The 20,556-nt window shown below is 40.9% G+C and overlaps 1 protein-coding gene across 1 annotated transcript in view; it reads right to left on the bottom strand.

Moving 5' to 3' along the window:
• Positions 1-20,556, bottom strand: part of MACROD2 (mono-ADP ribosylhydrolase 2) — a 2,853,334-nt gene that overhangs the window by 232,231 nt on the left and 2,600,547 nt on the right. Inside the window, exons 10-12 of the mRNA XM_077282574.1 lie at positions 17,833-17,898; positions 14,476-14,550; positions 8,886-8,969 (exon numbers count right to left, since the gene is read on the bottom strand). Coding sequence (XP_077138689.1) covers positions 8,886-8,969; positions 14,476-14,550; positions 17,833-17,898 — 225 coding nt within the window. The remainder of the gene's footprint in view (positions 1-8,885; positions 8,970-14,475; positions 14,551-17,832; positions 17,899-20,556) is intronic.

The following is a 20,556-nucleotide window of genomic DNA, read 5'->3' on the forward strand; positions in this document are numbered from 1 at the left end:
TGATTGGTCGCGGCCAGCCAGGCACGACCAATGACCGAAGCAGTGATTAAATACCACGCCAATCTCGCTGATTGGTAGCTCACGGCTGGCCACGACCAATCATTGAAGTGGTGTTTAAATCCCACGCCAATATCACTGATTGGGCGCGGCTGGCCGGGCGAGACCAATCAGCGAAGCGTGGTTTAAATCCCGTGTCAATTCGCGGCTGGACTGCGTCGGTCACTGATTGGTCGCCGGATGTTGGGGGTTCAAGGCACTGGATGTTGTTGGTTCTGGGTGCAGGATAAAGTACAGCCTCGTAGTATATAACACAGCCACGTAAGCAAAGAAAAATTGTTAACACCCCATAGGGCCAATAAATTCTATAACGAAACGATTACACTTCATGGAACCTTTCAATGAACCCCAGTGCAACAAAGGAGAAAGAGTGGAGACCACTCACATATGTAGAAAAAAACAACCACCAGAACTAAAGACAAAACTCAAAGAAATTAGTGGCACGGATATACGTTTAAAATATTACTTTATTTGCAATGGTTACAACATAATTTGTGTGCACATGTTTGAAAGCAAAGATAATAGGCGACATATATATAAAAAGATTCACCAATATATATAAACCTAAATAGGCATAAGGGGCACCAAAAAGGATAAAATATTATGCAGGACTCCCACGGAAAAAATCCAAGTGTAAAAAAAGGGGGAAAAATATTCCACAAGTGACCTCAAATTCATGTGAATAAGCTGGAAATCAGAAGCACTAATAATACCCAGAACGTGAGCATGTATATAAACCAAACAATAGTGCAAGGTGCAACGTGCAATATAATAGAAAAAAGGGGGAAGGTGAAAGGAAATAATTGGGAGTTCCTGTACCTTTAAGGCGCCACCAGATCCAAACAATGCGCACACGGGGTGCATAGGCAGCATCAATAGTAAAAATTTCATCACACAGTGTTAATAGCAGCGTTAAGAGATTGCGTTACACCGCCGTTATGCCGCGGTGTAACACAGTCTTTTTAATGGACTGCTGAAACACTATGTGGGTGGCGGGCGCTGACTGGGGGGGGGGGGGGGGGGGAGTATGGAGGGGACACCGACTGCAGGGGAGTAGGGAGCTGCCATTTAGCGGCCGGTCTCCGCCCGTCGCTGATTTGTCGCGGCCACTGGCCACGACCAATCGTCGACTTGGGATTTCCGTGACAGCAAGACGAACAAACAGACAGACAGACAGACAAACAGACGGAAGTGCCCCTTAGACGATTATATATAGATAAGTACAGTATCTTTTCTTAGTCGTTTCATAATGTAACATTTAATTTTCTCCACTTGAGAATCATATAAAAAAATTAGCATCTTATTACTAATAGAAAAAAAGAAAGTTGTCTAATTGTACAGTAAACTTCTGTAAAGGTCACCGCGTTCAGGGCTCCTTAATAATGCGAGAGAAGGGAAATATGTGTTTTAATAATACAGAAAGTACAGCATTTATAATTATGCATAATAGAAACTAGAAAATGTTGCGCAAAGAGGTGGCGACTAATTTATCTTCGGCTTTCTGTTTAATCATGCAGTCATTTATAACAAATATATTCCTCCAGTTTCAGTAAAAGGTTTTTGGCTCACAATGCTGGCTGAAATCACGCAGATATATCCTCCTTTATGTCATCCAGTGCTGAGAGAGACTATCAAGTAAGCTAAGGTGAGCAGCCAGATATAATACCTGATACTGAATCAGGAATATCTGTCAAAATGAAATAAATTATTAATGTTTAATAAAAATTATTTCCTAAATACTGACTAACCATAGATCCTTAAATAGAATTTCTACCTTAAAAAAAATGGCAGTACAAATAGATTTAGGACCGATTTCCTTGTGTAATTGTTGATAAAATTTCAATTTAGGTTCTGTTCACATATGCATTCCTATTTGTTCCATTAATATGCAAAACCCAATTATGTAGCACCATAATGGGATCCATCTAGTTTCTATCATGGTGACTACTATCTCAGACAAGAGCTTCATCTCTGAACACAGCTTTGTCCTATGTCTGTTGGGTAAGTACTGAATTGTCACCATCAGGGTAGGATATATGGACAAAATCTTTTTGTTAAGTTTTTGAAGTGGAAACTGAGTGGAAACTCCCAAGATTTTGAAGATTTTGAAAATTTCCGCTCAGTTTCCGCTCCAAAATCTCAACAAAAATACTCGGTGTGCATATATCCTTCCAAATCCATCATGAGTTGTCTAGTTTTCCAGAGTCCTGAATAGCAATTTTATGTAATTAGGTGATTTTGTCATTCACGTTCAACAGTCTAGGAAAGCTAAGTCATAACCGCCATTGGATCTTTGAGGAGGCCATATTGGTTTTCACCCAGAATTGAACTTTTGAAACTTCAGTTTACCATAGGTTATGAACCTAAGGGTCCACCATCCAGATATCACTGCACACAGTATTGTAACCCCCAAAAAGATTTAATTCACACAGATAGGGATGTTGGATTACGCCTGTGCACAATTCCAAGCCTATGGGACACTACTTGAAAGTGTTTCAGAACATCAGACTAAGCTCTGCATCATCTATACTAGTCCTGTAATTCTTTTTAAGCTTGTGCATTAGTTTCAGTTGAACATATACCTACCCCATACCTGTTCTGCCTGACCTCCGTTACCTGACAACTGGCTTCTTAGACTAGGTTCCTGATTGCCCCACAGTTTTACATCCTTGGATACCAACTTGGTGAGCCTGACTACATTATCTTTCTCCATTATTCCAATTTAATATTCTACCGAGCCTCACCTGTTCACTTCTCCATTGTTTTTCCATTCTCATTGCAACAATGACCCTTGAACTTTTCTAGTTCCACCTACACTAGACAGTATCAAGGAATCAAATGAAGAACTAGTGCAAGAAACAGAAATCCTGGGATCAGCTCTGTCCCACAACCAAAATTGTGAAAGTTAAAAGGGTTTTTTATAGATGAGTTGTTCTGTTCCAATGAAGGACTTCTTCTAGACCCATTTTTGACTGGGCACTGTAAGGCTATGTATGCATGGATCTTTTTGTTGACATTTTTAAAGCACATACTCTCCAAATTCTTCATCAAAAGCCAATTAGAAAAAATGCTTGGAAAATTCTATTTATGTACTTGGAAAAGTCACCTTAAGGTACCTTCACACGAAGCGACGCTGCAGCGATAGCGACAACGATGCCGATCGCTGCAGCATCGCTGTTTGGTCGCTGGAGAGCTGTCACACAGACCGCTCTCCAGCGACCAACGATGCCGAGGTCCCCGGGTAACCAGGGTAAACATCGGGTTGCTAAGCGCAGGGCCGCGCTTAGTAACCCGATGTTTACCCTGGTTACCAGCGTAAAAGTAAAAATAACAAACAGTACATGCTCACCTGCGCGTCCCCCGGCGTCCGCTTCCTGTACTGTGTGAGCGCTCAGTCAGAGCAAGAAGCGGACGGCAGGGGACGCGCAGGTGAGTATGTACTGTTTGTTATTTTTACTTTTACGCTGGTAACCAGGGTAAACATCAGGTTACTAAGCGCGGCCCTGCGCTTAGTAACCCGATATTTACCCTGGTTACCAGCGTAAAACATCGCTGGTATCGTTGCTTTTGGTGTCAAACCTGACGATACACGCCGGTCTGACGACCAAATAAAGTTCTGAACTTTATTCAACGACCAGCGATATCACAGCAGGATCCAGATCGCTGCTGCGTGTCAAACACAACGATATCGCTATCCAGGACGCTGCAACATCACGGATCGTTGTTGTTCTCGTTGTAAAGTCGTTTCGTGTGAAGGTACCTTTACTGTTCACAAGATGCGATTTTGCTCAGGAAAAAAAATATCTTCCAAACCTCTTCCACAAAGAAAAAAATTCCAACACCCCCCTTTTTGAAAAACATAATTTTGAACTAAAAAAAAATGTGTGAACATAGCTTTATTCTGCACTCATGGTGCTGTCACATTGTTGGCTTTGGAAATAATGCATTACACAAGAGTGGCACTTCTCTGGAGGAAAAAGAGACTAATTCTTCTAACCTTGTCAATTTCTAAGAAATTTAATTTTAATGTATTCATTCAGTAAGAAAAAAAAATCTATATATACATATATATATATATATATATATATATATATATATATATATATATATATTTACAGTGCCTTGTGAAAGTATTCGGCTCCCTGGAACTTTTCAACCTTTTCCCACATATCATGCTTTGAACATAAGGATACCAAATGTAAATTTTTAATGAAGAAATGAAGAATCACCAGCAAGTCTAACACAATTGTGAAGTTGAACAAAATTTATTGGTTATTTAAAATTTTTTAGGAAATTCAAAAACTGAAAAGTGGGGCGTGCAATATTATTCGGCCCCTTTACTTTCAGTGCAGCAAACTCACTCCAGAAGTTCATTGTGGATCTCTGAATGATCCAATGTTGTCCTAATGCCTAATGATGATAAATATAATCCACCTGTGTGTAATCAAGTTTCCGTATAAATGCACCTGCTCTGTGATAGTCTCAGGGTTCTGTTTGAAGCACAGAGAGCAACATGAAGACCAAGGAACACAACAGGCAGGTCCGTGATACTGTTGTGGAGAAGTTTAAAGCCGGATTTGGATACAAAATGATTTCCAAAACTTTAAACACCCAAGGAGCACTGTGCAAGCGATCATATTGAAATGGAAGGAGTATCATACCACTGCAAATCTACCAAGACCCGGCTGTCCCTCTAAACTTTCATCTCAAACAAAGAGAAGACTAATCAGAGATGCAGCCAAGAGGCCCATGATCACTGTGTATGAACTGCAGAGATTTACAGCTGAGGTGGATCAGTCTGTCCATAGGACAACAATCAGTCGTACAATGCACAAATCTGGCCTTTATGGAAGAGTGGCAAGAAGAAAGCCATTTCTCAAAGATATCCATAAAAAATGTTGTTTAAAGTTTGCAACAAGCCACCTGGGAGACACACCAAACATGTGGAAGAAGGTGCCCTGGTCAGATGAAACCAAAATCAAACTTTTTGGTAACAATGCTAAACGATATGTTTGGCGCAAAGGCAACACAGCTCATCATCCTGAACACACCATCCCCCTGTCAAACATGGTGGTGGCAGCATCATGGTTTGGGCCTGCTTTCCTTCAGCAGGGACAGGGAAGATGGTTAAAAATGATGGGAAGATGGATGGAGTCAAATACAAGACCATTCTTGAAGAAAACCTGCTTGAGTCTGCAAAAGACCTGAGACTGGGACGGAGATTTGTCTTCCAACAAGACAATGATCCTAAACATAAAGCAAAATCTACAATGGAATGGTTCACAAATAAACGTATCCAGGTGTTAGAATGGCCAAGTCAAAGTCCAGACCTCAATCCAATCGAGAATCTGTGGAAAGAGCTGAAAACTGCTGTTCACAAACGATCTCCATCAAACCTCACGGAGCACGAGCTGTTAGCCAAGGAAGAATAGGCAAGAATTTCAGTCTCTCGATGTACAAAACTGATAGAGACTTACCACAAGCGACTTGCAGCAGTAAGTGCAGCAAAAGGTGGCGCAACAAACTATTAAGTTAAAGGGGCCAAATAATATTGCACGCCCCACTTTTCATTTTTTGAATTCCCACAAAAAATTAAAATAACCAATAAATTTTGTTCAACTTCACAATTGTGTTCCACTTGTTGTTGATTCTTCACGAAAAATTTACATTTGGTATCTTTATGTTTGATGCATCATATGTGGGAAAAGGGTGAAAAGTTCCAGGGAGCCAAATACTTTCGCAAGGCACTGTATATCCTTCCTCTAGTGTTAGCTTTCTGTTACTCTTTCTTATGTTAACGGGTCGGTTTTGACCCGTGTCTTACATCACCCCTAGGATACCCTAAAAACAGTTATTTATGATCCAATTTGTTTCTAACCTCTTAGGTACCTTGTTAGGGTTTCTCATCCATGGAAGGATTGATTTTAATATTTTTGTTGTGGCCCTCTGGGCCTTTCATTTGAGAGCATACCCTACATTTTCAATATAAAAATATTGTCAAATGAACGTCAAGAGAATAATACAAACTTAAAAAAGTTTGTTATATTACCTGACTATTACTGAAGGGTTTTAGAACACATTTCTTAAATGTAAAAAAAATATACATATATATATTTTATATTATTAACTCTAGTAACATCTATGGTGTTACAGGTCAATTTTGACGCATATCTAACTACTTTATGAAAAAGGCAAAAAACAGATTTTTTTTTTATAGAACTTTAATACAAATAAAAGATGAAAATTATATTAACATTAATAGCAATAATAATAAAAAGTGGCTTTTCTAGGTCAAACAAACAAACAATCAATCAAGCAAATCAAATCAACAGAAATCAAGTACTAGTTTTTAGATGCATTAGTATTTAGATACATGTGTGGCAAAAAGTGACACTTTTTGTGTGTTCTTTGCAGAGGTATTTTTTGCAGGCGAAGCACGATGTGTTTGCCTTTCTGTCCTTATTGCTAGGGCAGACCTGACACCTGTTTCTTTTAGAATCAGGTGGTCTCACTGGGGTTGTGGCTGTTGTGGTTGATGTTGAGGCAGGCCTGGTTGAGAAGGAAGCTGGTGATGATGCTCTTTGTGTTGCTGTGGGTGTGGACGAAGCACTTGTTGAGCTCTGGAGTTGTCGGACAAAGGCTGCAGCGGCTGGGTCTCGGGGCACTCGTTCCCTTTGGTCAATGTGCGCCGTTACAAGGGATCTTCCTAGTTCCTCAAGAAACATCCTCCGCTTGTTTTTTTCTTTGAATTCCATCCTTGGTGAATGTGGGTCCACAACATAAATGAATTGCATGCTGACACATCAAGGATGTTGTAAAATACAACCATTGGCCATCTCCTAGTCATTCGCTGGCAAGTGTAGGTGACAGTCAGCTTGTCCAGGTTGTCCACTCCTCCTTTGTTTTTGTTATAGTCCAGGATGATTCTGGGCTTTTTGTCACTTCCTGATGACACAGCTGCATCTTTGTGAAGTAAGGACATCAGTACCACATTCCGTCGTTTTTTGGGGCAGTATGAAACAGCTGTGGTGGTGTCTGTAAAAACAAACTTTGAGGAAAGTGGAGCCCTGTCCTTCATCTGCAACAATTCAGCGGGCAGCTCAGGTTTGTTTTTTTTCACTGTGCCCACCATGGTGATTTTCCTCCTGAGAACTTCTTGTCCAAGGTCATAGCTGGTAAAAAAAATTGTCACAAGTAATGTTGTGACCCTGCAGTCCAGTAGTCATATCGAGGACTACACGTTTTCCTTGTTTTTTTTTCAGGGATGCCGCTTGCAGACTTGCCTGTGTAAATCTGTAGATTCCATGCATAGCTAGTTTTTGCATCCAGGCTGCCCAGATTTTTATACCGTATTTGCCTGGCTTACTTGGCATGTATTGCTGGAAGGGGCATTTTCCACGGAAAGGGAGAAAACATTCGTCTACTGTCACCTCTGCCCCTGGGTTGAACATCAGTGGAAGGAGCTGCACCCATTTCTCCCAAACATCCCTGATGGGAGCAAGTTTGTCAGATTTTGTTCTGGTGTCTCTGTTGTCAAATCTGAGGACTCTTGATATCATTTGAAAATTTTGAAGTGACATTGTTGCGCGGAAAATATTCCTGCCTGTCGATGCGTCCCAGAGACTATCAGTGGCCTCAGAAGAACACCAATGTAGGCATCCAGGACATCATCATGAAGGTCATTCCACATGTTGCCGTGGACTTCTTTCCTTCAAGGTTTGTAATAGCAATAATGACTTTTTTTTATTGACAATGGCATAAACAGATCAAAACATGTCTTGATGTCACTTACTCTTGTCACAGCAAACCTTGTGATCCCAGGGGTCATTTTTATGACATCTGCAGCATCTGCCCTGCCATGTACATCTGGAGGTACTGAGCTCCAACTGATCTTGCCACTTTTGGATTTGAATCTTTCAGCGGGAGCAGCTTCAGCACCAGTGAGCTCCTCATCAGACTGATCAGAACTGTCTGTGTCTTCCGGTTAATACTCCACATCATCTTCCTCCTCAGAAACCTGTTCATCTGTATCAGTTTGCTGCTGTGTGTGTGATTCATTATCATCTAAGATATAATCCAGAATTTGGCTTACATCAAATCTTCTCCTCATTGTTGCATGTGTAAACTGGAGATGTATACTCTGCAAAGTACCAACTCTAAGCTGATTTGGCCATACATGCCTGGACATGTCCCTAACTCAAGTTGTTGGAGGTAGAGCTGGCTGTGGGCTGTTGGTTTATATTGTGTTTATGAGTTCAGTTTTGGGACTACTTATTGTTTTTTTACTCTTATATTAGACCTGGGTCAAAATTGACCCCAACAACACAAATGTTATAATTTTAATAAGAGCATTTTACAATTTAGTAAAATAGTTTTATTAATTGTATTTTGTTTAACAATAAGTTCCTGAAAAAGTCAAAAAGTCTTGATGCAATAAACAAATGTATGTAGAATTTGTATGCATTTAAAGCCTAAAACGGGTTGGTTATATATACGGGTTGGTTATATATATATAAATAGGAATAGGAGTATCCTGAGTGACACATGGAGATGATTATTACCAAGTTCGTACCTCACATATCAAGCTTTCCAAAACATTAAACCTGACTGTGCGTGTGTCAGACTTTTTTGAATGTGATTTATCTTATTACGTATTATTGCAGGTACTGGGGAGGATGCTTTTAAAGATGTGCACTTACAGTCAAATGTAATCAGCATAATATAATGTAGAATAAAACACTGCAATACAATTTGCAATGGACATCTGAAAGAAAACATGTACATATGGGATTAACATAATCTGATGCAATAATTTATTGGTAACGTACCATCATCAGGCTTGTCCTGCGGATCTGTCTTTTTGGCTTTACATTTCTTTGTTGGAGGTGACTGTGCGTTTTTATCTGTTCCTTCTGAATGCAAACATGCAAAAAGAGCTGTTTATTAGTATCAATTTACAATTATCAAGTTTTCAACTTATTCACCATAACGTCATTCATATTGAGGCCCAAACTTCAAGAATATTTAAAACAGCAGTCCAATATCTATCTATCTATCTATCTATCTATCTATCTATCTATCTATCTATCTACATTTAAATATCCATCTGTCGGTCTATTCATCCATTTATCTATGTATCAGTCATCCATCCATCCATGTATCCATCCTTCCATGTACTCATCCATCCATGTACTCATCCATCCATGTGCTCATCCATCCATGTACTCATCCAGGGCCGCCATCAGGACATTACAGCCATGACTGGCGTATGGGGCCCAGTGGGCAGAGGGGGCCCGCATCGGGCCCCGTCTAATCTGCTCACCGGGCCCCCCCCTTCAGGCGCTGCGGCACACTATTGATGTGTGGGCCCGTGCCCGCACGTCAATAGTTAACAGCCACCGCCAGCCAGTCGGAGGCTGGCAGCAGACTTGAGCGGCCGCAGTGCGTAGTCGCACTTCGCCGGCATCTGACGTCATCGTCAGCCGCCGGCGAGTGCGTCCTACACCTGCGTGGAGGAAGTAAGCTTCGCCCGCCACAGGAGCACACGGCCAGGTAAGAAGTATTTTTTTTTTTGGTAGCGGCGATCCAGGGGGGGGGAGGAGGAGGAGGGGCAGTATGCTGGACACGGGGGCAGAGTGCTGGACAAAGGGGCAGAAAGCTGGGCAGAGGAGATGCTGGACACAGGGACAAAATGCTGGACAAAGGGGCAGAAAGCTGGACACAGGAGCAGAGGAGATGCTGGACACAGGGGCAGAATGCTGGACAAAGGGGCAGAAAGCTGGACACAGGGGCAGAGGAGATGCTGGACACGGGGGCAGAATGCTGGACACGGGGGCAGAATGCTGGACACGGGGGCAGAATGCTGGACACGGGGGCAGAATGCTGGACACGGGGGCAGAAAGCTGGACGCAGGGGCAGAGGAGATGCTGGACACAGGGGCAGAATGCTGGACACGGGGGCAGTTTGCTGGACACGGGGGCAGTATGCTGGACACAGGGGCAGTATGATGGACACGGGGGCAGTATGCTGGACCCAGGGGAAGAATGCTGGACAAAGGGGCAGAATGCTGGTCATGGGGGCAGTATGCTGGACACGGGGGCAGTTTGCTGGACACGGGGGCAGTATGCTGGACACGGGGGCAGTATGCTGGACACGGGGGCAGTATGCTGGACACGGGGGCAGCATGCTGGACACGGGGGCAGCATGCTGGACACGGGGGCAGTATGCTGGACACAGGGGCAGAAAGCTGGACATTGGGGCAGAAAGCTGGACATTGGGGCAGAAAGCTGGACATTGGGGCAGAAAGCTGGACACAGGGGCAGAAAGCTGGACAGAGGGGCAGATTGGAGATACGGGGCATGATTGGAGACACAGGGGGCAGGATGAAAGAAATGGCGGCATGACTGGAGACACTGGGGCATGACTGGAGACAGATGGGACAGGATTGGAAACAGATGGGGCAGAATGGAGACACAGGGGGCATGATTGGAGATGGGGCAGAATGGTGATACGGGCATGATTGGAGACACTGGGGGCATGATTGGAGACAGATGGGGCAGGATCATGGGGCAGGATAGATACGATGGAGACAGATGGGGCAGGATGGGGAGATCATATGGGGCAGAATGGATACTCATTAGGGCAGGATGCGAGAACATATGGCTGATGCCAGGAATGGGACACACGGGGGCTAGGATGGCGAATATTATTACCATAGGGGCTAATTAAGGGATATTATTACTGCAGTGATGTATTTATTTTATTTTTTTAGTTTACTGTTTTAAATGGGGGGCGGTCCTGTTACTGTGTAGAGTGATACTATATTGCCTTCTTCATGTGGTGTAATGTAGAAGTTGGGAAAATTAAGTAATGTGTTCTGCAAGTGGAACTCGAGATAACTGTGTTATTCCCTGCAGAAACGAGTCCTGGCTGGATGAAGTGATGGCGATCTGTTCTGGATGAAAGATGAAGGACTTCACCTAGAGACGTCACTGGTGAGTCAGTGTGTTACCTATACACTGACACTACACTGTACACTATATACAGAGCTCCTGTGTATAATGTCACCGGTGATCACTGTATTACCTGTACACAGACACTGCATACTAAGTACAGATCTCCTGTGAATACTGGCACTTATGGTGATAGTATTGTGGGGTGTTTTTTTATTACTGATCAGTATTGTAGTATTCAGTCACTATGTGGTGGTAATATGTGGTCTGGTCATGGTGTTGTGGTATTTGTTCCTTGTATTTGATATTATTCGGTCACTGTGGTGGTAATATGGTGTCTGGTCATGGTGCTGTGGTATTTGTTCCTTGTATGTGGTATTATAGGTCATTTTAAAAATTGAAAAATAAATAAAAATAAACCTAAATTGTATTGCATATTTTAACAAATATTTAATAGGTTACAGTAGAGTAGGGCCTGGCCAAAAGTGTCTACCTTGTCATTTTGGTGGCTTAAAAAATCTTTTGGCCAAAACAAAAGCTGCCGGCTTTATGTGTGATCTGGTGATGGGAACTGTCAATGTGTGATAGGTGAGAAGTGGAGATTTTCCAAGAGAGAGTGGTGGGACTGTGGCCAGTTCGAGGGGTGGAGCATGGAGGCAGGGCTGGGGTGGAGCCTGGGTGGAGTCTCAAGGGGGCCCCGAAAATTTTGCCAGTATGGGGCCCCGAAATTTCTAGTGGCAGTCCTGTACTCATCCATCCATGTACTCATCTATCCATGTACTCATCCATCCCGTCCTTTTTGTTCGTATATCTAGGAGGAGCTGAGAGGGAGAGCAGTGTCATCATCTGCAAATAACTTCCCAGGATATGAGGATTCTGTGAATTCCAATTTAATGCTATCTAGACCAAATTGTTGCATGAAAGAAATGGCTATAATAGTGAACACAACCACATGCATTTTCTAGTTCAAGGAATAGAACACTTTTTCCCCTTCTATTATTGAGATGACTTAGGCCAAATTCACCCAAGTGTATGCAAAATACTCAGTTTTTCGCCCAGAAAAAACCTAACTGCTTTGAAACCATATTATTTACAGCATATCCGATTTTTATTATCCATGTTGCATTTGTATGTCTGTTATTTATGATTGTTTACCATCCGTATGCCTGATTTGAACATCTGTATGGCATACTGTTGTTATTTTACATGAACAACTTAAATAATAAAAGGTCAAACACAGTTTCCTATCTTTAGAAATTTTGTGGAACAAAAAATAGTCACCAGCATAGTTATCTTCCCAATAGGGTATAGGTAATTGATTAATATATTGGGACTAAATTAGGACCATATTGGACAAACTGCATACACATAAATCAAAACAACTCAGCAAAACTACAGTCAAAGAAGTCCAGATATATAAGAAAAATAGAAACAACTTTATTAATAATAATATCAGGTAAAATAACAAGTGGAAACAATCCCCGTGCCACCCATAGCACGTACAGAAAATAGGGCAGGGGTAGGTACCTAATAATGCAAACCAGAGTACACAGATTGATCCTCCATAGGGTACAGATCTATATATAGAGGAAGTGAACCGGTCATATATCTGCACGTATATATCTAGAATCAAAGCGCATGTAAGCAGTAAAAACAGGTCCACACATAATATACATACCGGTCAGTCGTAGAAAGAAAAGATGTGAAATATGCAGGTACCACACCCCCGTCCACCCCGACGCGCATTTCGGCAAATGCCTTTCTCAAGGGGTATGTACCCCCTGGACTTCTTTGACTGTAGTTTTGCTGAGTTGTTTTGATTTACAGTTTCCTATCTGAATAATTGTAATGGATCCGCGAAAATCGTAAGACTTACAGATGGTAGCTCATGTGTGATCTGTTATTTTGCACACCCATTGACTTATAATGAGCAAGCCTGATATGGAATACGGATCAAAGTAAAACATGCTTCAATTTTTTTTTACACACAGACCATCGGCTCAGGTGCAAAAAAGTTTATGTGAACTACAAAATTGACTCGTATTGGTCCCGATTTTGCCTGTGGACAGAACAAAGATGTTGAATGCGCTCTTCTGAACAGGCCCTTACTCACACACTCTTGAACACTTAACAGTGTTTTTAGGCACAATATGGCACTTGTGTTTGGCCGTAACTTGACTGAGCTATTAAACAGTATAGTTTTCCTTTTTAAAGATTATTGCTAAGTTGTGTCTTGAGCAGCTCCCATCTTTCCAGTCTCTCACTTCCTGGTTACCGGCAGGACGGTCTTTCCTGGTGAGTATTAATAATGGAAAGAAATCGGTTAACTGCACTGCAAATGATCACCAATTGAAGATACCAGAAGATTTTTCTTTGTGGTTTATTATCAATGCATTTCGAAGTCATCCAACTTCTTCATCAGGGCAAACTACAAATACTGATAAAAAAGTTGGATGACTTTGAAATGCATTGATAATAAACCGCACAGAAAAATCTTTGGTTTCCTGGAATCTTCAATTAGTTATCAGCAGTACAGTTAACCCATGTCTTTCCATTATTGGCTTTCACCTGTTGGTCTGCAGCAGCTGACATTCTGACCTACTTGTGTGGTACACAACCTTATCAAGCATTATGAGCATCTCCTAGCATGCGGTTAGCTTCTATCACTGGATAAGATCCTATGGCGGTTTTATTGTTTTTCCAGCCTCCTTCACTAAGCTCTGGTAAGAGCAGGGGTAGTAAAACTATAAAGCTCAGCCCAAATTCTGTTATAACACATCCAGTTATCAATGGTATGTTTTGGAGTATACACTGTTATCTTATCTCTGTAGTTACATATACAAATAATGGGAAAGTGAGAGCTATGATTAGGAGAACTGTCCTGAGAGAAGTGGATGCACTAGGCTAGGGATTTTGTAAGATTTATATCAGCAGCTTGTCAGGAGCTCAGAGGGAGGGGGAGGGTGATGAGCAGCTAACTGCTCCTTATAAATCAAGAGGCAGGAGAGAGGTGTCTTGAATATTAGGAGTTAATTTCTGTCCTGGAATATAACTACTGTGCATTGTTGCCCAAGGTCTGGGCAGGTACTGGTGGATGAGCTCCATTGAAACTAATACCTTTTTTGAAAAGGTATTAGTTTTTCTGAGGAGCCTTCCGGTCTACTAAATCTGCTAATCTAGATTTTGTAAGTCAGTATGAGCTCCATGGAAACCAGCTGTACGATACAAGCTCTCATTGCAGGTGAATGACACCAAATAAAAAAGTCAATTGCAAAGTTGCTTATTTTCATGCTGTCCAACTAAGTAAAAAAAATATATTAACATTAAAATACCTCTTTAACTATAGCCAAATTCAAAGATATAGTGGATACCATTGCACATTTTGACCAAGGACTCCATAGACCTCGACAGACTGCTGCCGTTTAATGCGAATACAAGAATCAATTACATTTTGGCATATACTTACTGATGTCATCACTGATGTTCTTGCTGATTTGGGCTTCTTCCTCTTTCTTAATACTTTCAGTGTCATCATCTCCATCTTTGTTTTCAACATTACATGAAAGTTGAAAACATTGAATTAGTGATTGCATAACACAGATAGTCATAGTGGATATATTCACAATTCCATAAAAAAATTCCAGAAATCAAATCCTTTATTATTGTATCTATATGCATTCATTACGTTCAAAATTACTTTAGGATATTGCTGAATCGCCTGGTTTGACATTTTCAGGTAAAGCGAATTTGTGAAAAAAAACCCTCACAAATTCATGGAATGAGAAATACAGAGAAAAAAGAAGGAGCAATATGTCCAAAACATGTAATATATAAAAGGTATAAGTTTATTACATGATTACACATCGAATATTAGAACATTTAAACACAATAAGATATGTAGAACAGTAATAGAGACAATACAGAGATAGGATCAGGTGGAAAGCAGCATGTACAGACACGTTATATCACATGGTGATAAAGTGCATAGTGCTTATGTAAACCTCTGAGACAATTAGAAAATAGTGGGGGAGTTATAAGTATTATATAGTAGGACCGTGCCTGAAATCAGATCAGAGCTGTTGTATTGAAACCCCACCATGTCCCCGCCGGTTCTTACCCATATTGTTAACTGAAAGCTAACACACCACTAGCCCCAACGTGCGTTTTGCATTGGCTTCCTCAGAGGCATGGTCACTTCCCCACTATTTTATTTTACATAAGCACTATGCACTTTAGTACCAAGAGTAAAATGCCCACGTGATATAATGTGTCTGTACATGCTGCTCTCTACCTGATCCTATCTCTGCATTGTCTCTATTACAGTTCTACATACAGGGGTTGGACAAAATAATGGAAACACCTAACATTTTGGCATAATAATCTTCGAACATGTTATAAACATGCAAACCGTGACATATGGTAATGTTTTGTAGTTGATTATTTGTGTTATGTGATATATGTATATAAATTAACTGTTTGCTTTGCTGAATTGTAAGTACATTGATGAGAACCTGATACCAATGGCAGACCTCTCAGATTTTCAAAGAGGTCAAATTGTTGGTGCTCGTATGGCAGGCGCTAGTGTAACAGAAAGTGCCCGAATGCTTGACGTGTCAAGAGGTACTGTCTCCAAAGTAATGACTGCGTTTGAAAGAGAAGTAAAAACGTCTGCAGCAAAGCACAGGTCCGGCCGAAAGTCAAAGTTGACTGAGATTGACGGTCGGACTCTAAAGCGAATTGTGAGAGAGGCTCGCAAGACCACGGCTCCGAAAATCACTGCTGAGCTCAATGAACACCTACAGAACCCAGTTTCTACGAAAACTGTTAGTCGGGAGCCGCACAAATCTGGATTCCACGGAAGAGCTGCAATTAGAAAACCGCTGCTCTCAATGACAAATGTTTCTAAGCGTTTAGAGTGGTGTAGAAACCTCCAGAAATGGTCCCTCGAGCAGTGGAAACATGTGATATTCTCAGACGAATCATCGTTTACCCTATAGTGTACGCTTAGAGACAGCCGAAAGAAGCATTCCATCCAGACTGCCTTCTCCCAACCGTAAAACATGGTGGAGGTTCTGTGATGATCTGGGGTGCTATTTCGTGGAGATCCGCTGGGCCAATGATATCCCTTCATGGAAGAATTAACAGCCAAGATTATTTAGGCATTTTGGGCAACCAAGTGCACCCAATGGTTCAAGCACTGTTTTTGGAGGGGAACGCCATCTTTCAGGATGATCCTTCACCAATTCATACAGATAGAATCGTTAAAGCATGGCGTGAGGAACATTCTAATGAAGTTCAGCATCTCATCTGGCCCCCACAATCGCCAGACCTCAACATTATTGAGCATTTATGGTCGATTTTAGAGATTCAAGTTAGACGTTGATTTCTGCCGCCATCGTCGCTCAAAGAACTGGAGGGTGTTTTAACTGCAGAATGGGCTAAAATTCCTTTGGAAACAATTCACACCCTGTATGAATCCATACCTCGGAGAATTGAGGCTGTAATCACCGCAAAAGGTGAACCTATACCAAATTAAACTTAACTATTGTTGATATTTCCAGGTGTTTCCATTATTTTGTCCAACCCCTGTATATTACTGTGTTTAAATGTACTAATATTCGATTTGTAATCATGTAATAAACTTATACCTTTTAATATATTGCACGTTTTGGACTTATCGCTCCATCTTTTTCTCTGTACTGCTCAATTAGGGAGAGTCCTTTTTCTTTTGTCCTGCACTGAGCCTTTCCACGTAGGTAAAGGCACCTTGTGCAATAATTTTTTATTATGGGATCTTTTTTTTTTTCTTCTCTTAGGGAATGAGACAGTGTATGAAAGAAAAAAAGATTACATATTTAGGGTGTGCAAATGGCATGGAATAGTTAGAGGTCTACAAAAGGATGTGTTTGTATGTTAAAAATGTCGACACGTCAATTTAACATCACACTACTGATTCTCTGGAGGATTCTGTGAAATCCAATTTAATGCCCTCTAGGACAGATTGTGGCATGAGAAAAATCATGCTAGAGACTGTTGGAATATACCACTTTTATCTCTTTCCGGGAGGGTGAACCCACCGCATCTTTCAAGAGGAAGACACTTCAAGAAACAATGGATTTTTTTTAACAAAGCATCTTTTTAAGTGTTTTTGGGTAGTTTCCTGTATACTTTTTGACATTTTTAGCCACTGGCATTTTTTGTAGCATTTTTTAGACTTTTTGTCATTTTTTTTCCACTGGTGTTTTCCAGAAGTATTTTTTTAAACAACTTTGTGTCTTTGGAAACCTGAAATGGTTTAAAGACACTTAAAACACTGAAGATTTGCATTTCTATGTAAAAAGGACTTGCTGTTTATAAGTTCATTCTTTTTGGATGCTTTTTCAGGTGGGATTTGGAGCAGACCGCCAGAGATGCACATCCCCTAATTGTCGAACAGACTTACCCCTCTGACTTGAACACTTGACAGTAATAATAGGTACAATTTGTTCATAACATGACAGGGTTATTAAGCAGTACCTCAATCCGCTGCTGATGTTTAATATTACATAAGGTTGAAAAAAGACCACAGGTCATCAAGTTCATCTTTTCCCAACCAATTAAACATTTTGTAACTAAATTAACTATAACCCACATATTATTTGTAATGATGAAATCATCCAGCCCTTTTTTAAAGCTGTTATGCCATTACTACCTCCTGTGGTCGGCATTCCACATTCGGACTGCTCTAACTGTAAAGAACCCTTTCCTATTTAGCTGCTGGAATCGCCTTTCTTCCACTCATAATGAGCGCCCCCCTGGTCCTTTTTAAGTATACAGTACTTACTGATGTCATCTTTGCTTTTCTGGGTTGTTTCCTCTTTCTTTATTTCTTCAGTGTCATCATCTCCATCTTTATTTTCAACACGCCATGAAAGTTGAAAACAGGGAATTAGTGATCATATAACAAGGTTATTCATAGTGGATATAGTCACATTTTTAGAAATCAAATCCTTTATTACTGTATTTATATGCATTAACTACAGTTAAAATTATTTCAGGATGTTGCCAATCACTGCACCGCTGGGTGTGACATTGTCAGAGACACCTGAATCTAAAGGAGAATGGAAATAGAATGTGCCACTTGGAGATAAGAGATGGGCCTTCTCCATGGTGCTGCTGTCTGAGAGGGATGAGACATCATGAAGGGTTGTCATCTCCTAGGTGCCATAGAAGCCTCCTGGAGAGCAGAGTTCCCGCAACAAGGACTTGTGTAGGGAGGGAATAATGTGTTATCAGACTCAACCCTGCCATTCAGGGATGTAGAAATGGCATAGAAAGGGTGGGGTTTATAAAATGGTGAGTTTAAAAATGTTGGCACTTCACTGATTCTGATTCCACTGATTCTCCAAAAGAATTTCTAAAGGTTTATGAGTATACTGTGTTCTCTCAGGCTTTCTCTATGACCTGAGTCCTAGTGGCAAAAGTGGCCAGTTTTTGCATTTTTCTTTTTATTCACATTGCTTCCCCCCAAAAAAAAGGGGATGAGGCATGGGATAATGTAAGGTATACAGATAATGTAGGGGTAAGGATCATGAATATACATATTATATATCATATTATATATTGTCATGAAAATTTTAGCATGATTACTTAAGTCACTAGTGAGTTGCTCATTGGTCATAAAGTTAGCCAGTCAAGATAGGAATTCAGATTTTTGTTAAGTGTTTTTTTCCCATGCATGCACCATTATTTGTTTTGGCGATAGGGAAAAGAGAGTGGAGAATTTGTACTATGGCTGAGTGAGTATGGTTGACCTGTGGGGTAAGACAGTGATCTATAATTGGGGGTACAAAAAAGTGGCATGAACCAGTTTACATATTGTGACATGAATATTCTTTTTTTTTTTTTTAAATCTGCCATATTGTTGTAGTGATATGTAAATACATGTATTTTATTTTGTGCACAGAATATGATAATTTTTAGGGTCTTTCCTTGGGGGCGCTGCTCACAGGAATCTTTGGGGGAGTGTCATTAGGTCACTCGTCACAATTACCTGTGGTTAGTGACCATAAAATTAGCATATTGTGTGCACGAAATAAAGAGACCAAGATCTTTGGAACTTTATGGTGGATTTAAAAAAAAAAAAATAAAAGTCTGATAATTAGGGGGGAAGCAGGAATAAATTAAGAGCAAAACCTGCCCACTTCTGACCTGGTGACAAGTCCTCTTTAAATCATAGAAAACTTTATATCTCCCAGCTCATCATCTCCCCTTTATCTTACAGTATGTTGCCCTATGGTAATTATATAAAAGTTGAATGTTTATTTTTCATGGCCTTTTATATAAAACATATAAAATGTAATAATAAAGTGTTCGTTTAATTCAGACAGACTGTAATCGGACAGGACTTGCAGTCACAAAACTCTGTATTTCTCCTCCACGACAAACTGCCCTTGTTTAAAATAATCAACATTAATGGCCCTGTAACAAACAGAGGAGGGCCACTGACGGCTCCCTGACATCTGAGCCTGGCAACAATGCTGGAAATGAAACCATATCAGACAGCTGACATTGCTAAATGTTGACCTGACAGAGGCTGGGCTCAAACATCTCATACTAACTGTCTCTGGCAAGAATGATAAGTGTTCATTTCCATAGACCATTATATACATTTCATGACATATCGCATTTCTAGGCATTCGGCTGATAAGGAAGAGGTTGGAATTTGCTTTGGCTTTTAAATAAACTCAAATCAGGTGATGTGTCAATGTATGAGACATTTCATGCATGTTTTGTAAGGCGATTGGAACACGCACTGGGTTAACCAGTTACTCCCTTCTAACACGTAAAGTGTTGTGGAATGAGTTGGCACTATACAAATAAAATTACTATTATTTCCTTATTTAGTGCATAAGATATTGGGGGACAAAATAATGAACTTGATTTAATATTATTTCCATCATACATCCTAATTATTTTTTTGTATTTCTTGCTGCAAATATAGTGCAAAGTCCTCTGCAGTGCAGGGTTATCAGTGAACCTCAGTGTCTTTTAGCCCCTTTCTGCCATCAGATGGAATAGTACGTCCGATGGCAGAACCCCCGCTTTGATGCAGGCTCCGGCGGTGAGCCCGCATCAAAGCCGGGACATATCAGCTGTTTTTGAACAGCTGACATGTGTCCGCAATAGGTGCGGGCAGAATCGTGATCCGCCCGCACCTATTAACTAGCTAAATGCCGCTGTCAAAATCTGACAGCGGCATTTAACAAAAACTCCCAGCCTTCCTGCCGAAAATGCATGCACGTTGACCCCTGTCACATGATCGGGGGTGAGCGGTGCGTCGGCATAACAACCAGAGGTCTCCTGCAGACCTCTAGGTTGTTGATGCCGGATTTCTGTGAGCACCACCCTGTGGTCGGCGCTCATATCAATGCTGTAATTCTCCTACATAGAGGTGATCTAAACATCGACCTCTATGTAGATGAAGCAATCGAGTTGTGCCAGCTTCTAGCCTCCTATGGAGGATATTTAAAGCATGGCAAAAGTAAAAAAAAATGTTTTTAAAAAT

This window comes from Ranitomeya variabilis, chromosome 2 (assembly GCF_051348905.1).
Source record: "Ranitomeya variabilis isolate aRanVar5 chromosome 2, aRanVar5.hap1, whole genome shotgun sequence".
Taxonomy (NCBI): Eukaryota; Metazoa; Chordata; class Amphibia; order Anura; family Dendrobatidae; genus Ranitomeya; species Ranitomeya variabilis.